We start from the raw sequence: 9,439 nt of genomic DNA on the forward strand, positions 1-9,439 counted from the left end.
GATATATGCGCTATAATAATAGTACCTAAACGATAAACAATAAAAATAATAATCCAAATTAATAGTCAATAGATATTGTATCGTTTTTAGAAGTTATAGTTATGGTAGCCATACAGATTTATGTTACATCGATTTCACTACAACATTACGATGGTGCTGGTCGTGGTTCTTATATCGACAATTGGCTCGTAGGTACCACAACTAAACTGTAAATATGAAACGCACATTCTAGCCTCTATGGGTACAATGGGTATAATTCATGAATTGAAAAGACATGTCGCTATCGGACTATTGGGAGTTTAGAATCCATACAATTTTGATTTCATTAGCTATAATTTGAATTGGAATCATAATCATAAAAATACAACTCTTAGAGCATAATAATGAATCCATGCACTAATAAGATAATAATTAATAATGAAAATATTGAAAACGAAATCAATATATGTAACGGCGCTGTGCGATAATGGTATACAATAATAGTTTATCTAACCTATGCGCCATGCCGCCATGTTCGTCATAAACCACACGGGTCACAACTTTCTTCATCTAGTCTGTATATAAATTCTGTAACTTGATAATAACGTACCGAATAATATCGATGAGAGGTCGATAACATAGTGACCCATATTGTACAATGTAGGTACCTATTAATTAAATCTATATCGATGTTGTGATTCTATAAAACGCTTTATCGACAAAACGAGAATTACAATTGTATAACACCTACTGTTACATGGCTTATATTATAATATACAGTGGTGGCATTTATTTTTTTTTGGGAGGCATGAGGGTGAACTCGTACATATCGTAATTTTTCATTGGGGGCAAGAATATAATTTTGACAACAGTCACAAATATTATATTTTATAGTTGACACAATTAATATAATGCAATTTAAGTAATAATCATATTAAGTCATAGACCACTTCAATAAATTATAAAAATAACGACAGGATTATTTTTAATTTTCTAATTATAAAATTATTTTTAAAATTACGATAAAATTAGGTATAACCATTAACTAAAATAATATTTAAAAACCTTGATTATTTTATAGTTTATACTACAGTATATTAATATTATCTATTTTTATATAATTAACTGTTATTATTTATGTTAACAAATAAATAACGAATATGCTAATATATTTATTAATTGTCCAATTAAAATAAATAAAATAATTTAAAAAAATATACTTTTTCTTGTACCAATTAACTAACCTAATGCCAAAAATAAGTTTAATGACTCCTAACTTGTGGTTTTATGATTCATGGCGTTTTGACAACTTATCATGGAATTTTAATTTGATAAAATCTTTATTTTTACTTATCATGAAGTAATCATGGTAAAATATTAGTAAGAATTTGGAGGGGCGGGGGCAGGCACCCAAGGGATTTGTAAATCATGATAAGCGATTTCAGTATTGCACTCACATGAGTTTCTACCAAGTGCCACTTATGTATAGATGTAATATTGTTTTCATATCTACAACCTACCTATACATCTTATAAATATAGGAGACGTCTCGATTTTAGAATCTGCGTCCAGTGTAATGTCCAGGCGGAGGAGGGGGTTAGAGGTTATGTCCTTCCCATTGTCCCATAAGTCCCCTTGTATAATATGTCTTTGGTACTAGCACAACAAATTAATTTAAAATTTAAATGTATTACCTACAAGGGTTGGGATTTTATAGCATTTTCATTAGCATTATAAAATGCTTTCAAATTTGTTTCATAATTCAGAGAATTGAAATTAAAATTTTTTTTGCATACAAGTGCTATAAAATTTTATTCCTAAATAGTACTAATAATAAACATCCCCAATTGAAAAATACTGGGCCTACCCTTGTCTGCGTCACCCTTTACTAAATATGGTCCAGCTTTTGTCACGCATTATCGAAAATGTAATACTTACATTTTAATGTAAATAAATACATTTACTATGTACAATTATAGGTATTTAGACCACTGAGGTAGTAACTAATGATCAGTGTCCACTACCATTATTCAATCGTAAATTAATAATATACAATAAATTCCTACCTATACATATATGATAATATTATTTTAAATTTTGTGTAAGTTATCTTATTTTATGATTTAAAAATATTAACTTACATTATAGTAAAATTAATTAGCGTAGTAATTAAATAGTAAGTGTTGCATAATTGTATTCAGTTAGTATTGGTAATTTTTAAATTTTAGGACAGGAATAATTATGGTCACACTAAACATAGGTTGATAACAAATTTAAGACTTTAATACATTACACGGCTTATAATAGTAGTATAATACACATTACACATAGATGTTTATATTATATAGGGCAGTGTTTCTCAACCCTTATTTTTTACGACAACACCCGAATTTAGATCCATTAAAATACTCTTCAAAAAATACTAATGGATTTCTGAAATAATAGGTAGGGTACAATTTTCTAAACTTATATTATGTAAATTAAGAATGAGACTAGGTATTTTCACAATTGTTTTTCTAATCTGTGGTTTTTAACACCACGTCATAACGCTATAATAATGTCGTAATATTTTGAACATTTAATAATAATATAAATAAACAATTTGTTTGGCGACACATAAGCGATACCCTAGTGTATCAAACCGGTTGACGACCACTGGTATACATATTATATTGTTAATATATAATGTTACCATCTGGTATAATATCTGTGGTTATCGAATTATAAGACGAAAGCAAATTCAAGACAAGGTAGAAAAAAAGCAAAAACGATACTTTCCTTATTGGGGGGGGGGGGGGGGGCTACATAATGGTACCAAATCGCGTAAGCGAAATAGTGGAAAACTCGATAATTATTATTACCTAGATATTTACTAGCTCAATATTACAAGAGCATATTCATAATAGAATCAACTATCTAAACTTTATTGAATATGTTAAATAAATGTTAATGTTGCAAACAAACTTTACTGCTTAATCGAATGCCTAAACCGAAACTATTTAACCATACCTAATGCAGACAAATAATTATAGTGCAATATCCTCCGTGGTAAACAAATAAGTTAAAACATCGCTAAATACAAACGAAAGATAATATATTAATATATTAATTAATAGCAGAAAAGTGTATTACGCAATATAGATATAAACTGTAATCAGAAATAAAAATAATATTCACTCACTTTTCTACATCATTAAATTGTAAATACAAATTATTCTAATAATATAATATATAGGTTAATAGTAGGTATAAACTGTTATCAGAAATAAAATAATATTCACTCACTTTTCTACATCATTAAATTGTAAATACAGAATATTAAAATAATATAATGTATAGGTATAATAATATGTATAAACTGTAATCAGAAATGAAAATAATATTCACTCACTTTTCTACATCATTAAATTGTAAATACAAATTATTCTAATAATTATAATAGTAGGTATAAACTGTTATCAGAAATCAAAATAATATTCACTCACTTTCCTACGTCATTACAATTTTAATTATTCTAATAGTATAATATAGGTAACATAACAATTAAACATAAAAAATTAATTATTGAATAAAAACGTTAAAAACAACGGACGTTTCGAAATAGACTCTAAAATTCGCTGCCAAATTACAATAAACATTGTAAACTGTAAGTTTTACAGTCCACCCACAAAATAAATTTGATTCATACAAAATTACAAACCACGAAGTAAACTTAAAAAAACCTGGGTAATAAAATAAAAACCATCTAATTATGATTTACTTTCATACCTACAATAATAAATTTCAGATACAATACTACAATATTGTATTAATACTATCTTGTTTGTTCAGTAAAAGGCAGGATATATTATCGGAAACCAAAACAATGAATTAAAATCTGACAGCTAAGCTGGTAGTTAAGTTTTTTTTAGCTTGTAGCTAAACATGTAAACATCGTTTGTTAGATGAATCAACTAACATAATATATTTTTATCTCACTTCAAACACCGAACCGGAAACCATCTAAATTAATAACGCTATTAAACTGAGTTTATCTGAAGGCAATTAATTATTTAAACAAAATATGTATTTAGACATTGGAATTATACTTATGTATAGGTACAAGGTGATTCTTTTATCATTGAACACACGTTATTTCAAAAAGTATGAATGTTTCTGAAAACAATTTTTACACGCGGTTTCTATTCATTAAAAACAACATTTAAAAAATATATTATGTTTATTTTTTCTTATTTTTATTCTCAAAGTTTTTTACTTTTTTGAACGACAGCATATTACAGTTTAAATTTTATATTCCAAAGCAGAATATTTTTTGAAGTATTTCGATACATACGAATCGATTATGAGTTAAAAGTATTTTAAGTTTAAATAAGCGTAGTAATGTAACGACATTTTGCGGGGTAACCGGGTACCACTCCATTTCCTTAATCAAAGCTTTAAATACTTATAAAGTTATAACTCATATACTACTTGTCCTGTACCAAACTACCTACAAAGAAAAATATTCAGATTTCGAAGAGAAATTAAAATTGTATAGACTATATTGTAGGTACCTAATTCTAAAAAGTTATAAATTAAAAAATCATAAGAATATAAAATGAAAAAATATTTTCAAAGACATCAATACATTTTGAAATAATTAGTTAAATAGTAGTAATAACTGTTAAATGCGGTATTGGTAAATTGGGTCCCGGAAAAAAAAAAGGTAGTAGGTAAGTTGAGTCCCGGATAAAAAAAGGTTGTAGGTAAGTCCCGGAAAAAAATATATAAATTAAAATATATGTGGTTTTTATAATATTATGTTCTAAATAAATAATATATGGTATAAATGATTAAAAAATTGTGTACCGGGAAAAAATGTTAATACGCTAAATGATATAGTACGTCAAATTTTACAAAAAATATTTAAAAGCCCAGATATCGTACGTGTATCTGTACGTAATCATCATCAAAATCGATAATAACTACTAACTGATACGAATAATACTAACACTTGTATACGCTCGTATACTCGTATATATATTTATTAGGTTTAATCAAAGTTACGAGTTCACGACATTACGGTATTTAATTTTTGGAGAAAAGTGGCTACAGCCAGTGTAATAAAATCCGCGATAAGAATACCTGTATATACACACATTAACATCATACGTAGAATTAATAAAATTGGTGTCCAGGCGGTGTACCACTGTATGCAATATGACGTATTATTGTAACATAACTATTCAAAAGTAAATTACATAAGTATGAAATATTTAAGTTTTGAGTTTTTAATATTTTAGACCTAATTGCGCCAATGATTTATAGCCGGGACCCAACTTACCTATTACCTTTTTATACCCGGGACTCAACTTCAAGCTTTCAAAACAAACCCAAATTATCGCAGACCCAATTTACCTAGCTCCGTTAAATGAATGACCCGGTATAATATGTGACCTACCACATGTACATTATTAAGGTGGGAAAATTTATGGTTGGCCCACGATTAACTTTTTTTTTGTAAACTTGACCCGATAATAACAGATTTATCCTTGTGTAGATATTTGTATTATTATTATATTGAGTTATTCATTTTGTTCACAACATATGTATATTTATACCATTCGTCATTTGGCAATTTCCTATCAAAAAAATAAATACCACCTCGACTAATGTCGATTAAATGAAATTATATTTGGAGGATCAGAGCCTTTTTTTATTTGAGCTGAGGTTACGTATCATTAATTTTTACCTGAAAAAATTAGGGGCAGTTTTCGGTTGCACCAAAAAACCGCACACTTTTGATTTTAGCCCAAAAAAGTTCAATAGCCTACAGCTTAACGGTCATTGTATAACAAATTACCGTACATTTATAGTGGGTTAAAACCGCACACTAAATTTAGTAAAAATAGTGAAAAGATAAGATTATGTGATATGTACTATTGTTTCAATTTTGGGAAGAATTTTTACGTGACGGAGATCGTATAAAGTTTTTAAAAAACGTCGGCAGTCAGTTTCAGCCAATCAAACTTTGAAAGTTTTAATTTTTTTTTAAATTAAAATAAAATTTTTTTTAATATACCTAAACATTTTTTGTTTTACATTTTTTTTAAATTATTGAATTTATACATTTTTAAGTTGACATTTTTTTAAAATTGATATTTAAAATGTTTTAATATACCTATACATTTTTTGTTTTACATTTTTTTTTAAATTAATATTTTAAATTATTGAATTTATACATTTTTAAGTTGACGTTTTTTTAAAATTGATATTTAAAATTTTTAAATAAAATTTAAAAAAAAATAGAACAAATTATTAATTGTACATATACACGTGTGTAAGTGTGTTTTTTGTTTATCGATCTTTTTGGGGTCAAAATCATAACTGTGTGGTTTTTGGATACGACAATTTCTAAAATTATGCGGTTATGACCTATTAAATGTGTGCGGTTTTAACTTTTAACCTACCAAAAGTGTGCGGTTTTGACCTGTATTTTATCAAAAGTGTGCGGTTTTTGCAGTCAACGCAGATTTCAATAGGTCTATTGAACAGTTTTTTTCGTAGGGGGGAAAGTCAATAATACCTATAATATCATTGTAGACGAAAAACAATTCAAAGCTTGGCCAGTCAGCCTATGATATGACTTATATTTGATAAATCCATTATACATTGACCCACTTGTAGGTACCTACTATATAGCGAAGTGACATTCACTTACCCGCTTTTTTAGTTTTAAATTTGATAAATTTAGACAAAATTTGAACTTTAAATGCTAATAAAAAGAAATTGAGCCTATGTATTATTTATATTTTCAACTATTATATATTGTAAAAATATATTAGAAGCCTTATTTTATTACTTTTTCACGCTTTTTTTACCAAACAAATAAAATGTTATGAACATTTATAGAAAAAAAACTAAAAAAAAATTGAAAAATGAAATTTTCTAGTTAATAGCTCAAAACGATTCAGAATATTTTGAAAAGGGTATCAATTATGAGAATTAATAAAATAGTCATATGAAGTATCTACAGTTATTAGTTTTTAAATTACAGCAAAATAAGAAAATAGCTACATGGGAAATCGAGTGAATATCCAATGTTGTAAAAATTTAAACTTTAAACTCTCGTAAAAATGTAATTTTGCTTTCTTATTGGTATTTTTTTTTTACAAAGGTTGACAAACTTACAAGGGATCTTGTATTACATTTTAAAATACAATTTTTATGAATTTCTAACTCAAAATAATTAACACATTTTCTCGATTTTAATTTTGTCAAAATTTGAACTTTAAATGCTTATAAAAAATAAATGTTGACTATATCAAATTGGGGTTGGGGGGGAGCAACCATATTTCTACAATAATTTTCAAGAAACCATATTTTACGGTGAGCTACGTGAAAGCGCCTTTACGCCGCAATGATCCATGGAAAAATAACGAGTCTTCAAGTTTTTTATACTTCATATTAATATCAAGTGCCACTAGAAATGGGTTTAGATGTTTACAAAGAAAATCCCAGTACTCTTACTGACTCGCCTCACAGTTTTTTTTTATTGAACATTTTTTGTTTAACTATTTACCATTGACAAATATATATATTATTAAAACTGGTAAGTGGTTCCAACCTATCCAAGGTCCAAACTGGTCTATATAAATACAAATATAATTTTTAAATCAAACTTTAAAAATCACCTAAATTTTTGCCGGTTGAGTAGCTATTTTCTATGTTTATAAATATTGGGTAATCGTTAAGAGGACGGCATGCGTTTTCTTCGTCTTACAAACTCATAACATGAAAAATTCATTTTTTACTCTTTCATATTTAATGTTAGAGTAAATATTGATCTATTGAAAAGTAAGTAAGAAGCTTAGAAGTAAGAATATTATCTACTGAATTCCATAGGTTTTATTTTTACCTATATTTTAATTTTAAAGCGAGTTATGAGTAGGTATTTTAAGCAGTGGCGCAACTAGGGGGGGGGGGTTAGCTCCCCTGACTACGATGTAGACTCAAAAAAATATCCGTTATTGATTTAGATATAAGTCACCTATGGGTTATTTTAGATTAATAGTTTTGGTAGGCAGGCTGTTGCACCCATGATTTTAAGATGTACAAACAATTACAATTTCGAATGCTTTGATCTACTGCTGATAATATTCATGTTAACATACACGTGTATACTAATATCTGATGTGGGTCAAAGACCGATAAGTACATAGTCTACACTTACCATGATCGTTTAGAAATCATACAAAAATAATCTGTGACAGTATAAATTGAAATAATAATCTATTACTTATTATAGTTATTACCCACATGTGTTGTCTCCGTCAGTACAAGTGCGTAACATAGCACATTTTACGCTCAGCAGAATACGTGTAGCTCTGTTAGTTTAAAAATTAGAGCGAATTGACCTCTCATAAAATCTAAAGGTAAGATTATTATCTTAGCAACCTCATGGGCATTTTAATATATTTAAATTTTAAAGCAAGTTATGAGTATTTTAAAGTGTACAAACAATTTACAACTTTTAAATACCTACACATAACTCACGTTAAAAATAAAATTTAACAAAAATCCCTCGAGGTTGCCTAGATATTAATCTTACCATTAGATTTTATAAGAAGTCAATTCGCTCTAATTTTTAAATTAACAGAGCTACACGTGTTCTGCTGAGGGTAAAATTTGCTTTGTTACGCACTTGTAAGACGGAGACAACCCATGCGGGTATCACGACATCACGTCCTTCTATCTACATGAAAAATGACATGACATATTATATAATGGTTAATACTGTAATAAAACCGTTTTTAAGCTAGTAAGCTCTTCGTTATTAAATTTTTATTTGTTTTGAAAAATCAATTTGATATTTTTTCAGCTGACTATCAACAATCCGCCTAGGTTTGAAGAATTTGGATGAAGATATGTGTGCAGATGAATCTCATAAACACTTTTTTAAAATAAATTCCTTGATTCTATGTGTTATGATTTTATCCACTATTTATTGACCCAATCACCTAGTAATACTATTTTTTAGTGTTTTTTTGCATAGTTTATAAACTTTATTTTGTTACAATTTAATTAAATGCCATATTTAAGTACAAAATAAATATAACAGTAGTACTTCCAGACTAAAATAGGAACTAGGTACATAAATATTATGTTATATAAAAAAAACTTCAATTTTTCAATATAATATTATATACCTAGGTATATTATATACCTATATAATTTTTTACCTACTCTCCTTTTTACAAATTACAAATTATTTTAAAATGTATTGTTGAATTTACAATGTTGGTATCGCTTATTTTCTTGTTAATAAAAATATATATTTTAAAGCGTACTATATATTTTTTCACTGACTTGAACCTGGCGTTGTATTACATGTAAGATGAGTAAAGTAAGTTAGGTTAGGTGTAGTCAGTACTTGAATGGGACAAATTAAGTAGAGGAAATCAATCCAACGATTTAATAA

General features: G+C 27.4%; 1 protein-coding gene across 1 annotated transcript in view; it reads left to right on the forward strand.

Annotated features, from left to right (window-relative positions):
* Positions 1-9,192, forward strand: part of LOC132935664 (zinc transporter ZIP1-like) — a 40,936-nt gene extending 31,744 nt beyond the window's left edge. The window contains exon 5 of the mRNA XM_061002267.1: positions 8,840-9,192. Within this exon, the coding sequence (XP_060858250.1) occupies positions 8,840-8,862 (23 nt within the window). The 3' untranslated portion in view covers positions 8,863-9,192. The remainder of the gene's footprint in view (positions 1-8,839) is intronic.
* The last annotated feature ends 247 nt before the right edge of the window (positions 9,193-9,439 follow it).

The sequence above is a fragment of the Metopolophium dirhodum genome, chromosome 1 (assembly GCF_019925205.1).
Source record: "Metopolophium dirhodum isolate CAU chromosome 1, ASM1992520v1, whole genome shotgun sequence".
NCBI classification, from domain to species: domain Eukaryota; kingdom Metazoa; phylum Arthropoda; class Insecta; order Hemiptera; family Aphididae; genus Metopolophium; species Metopolophium dirhodum.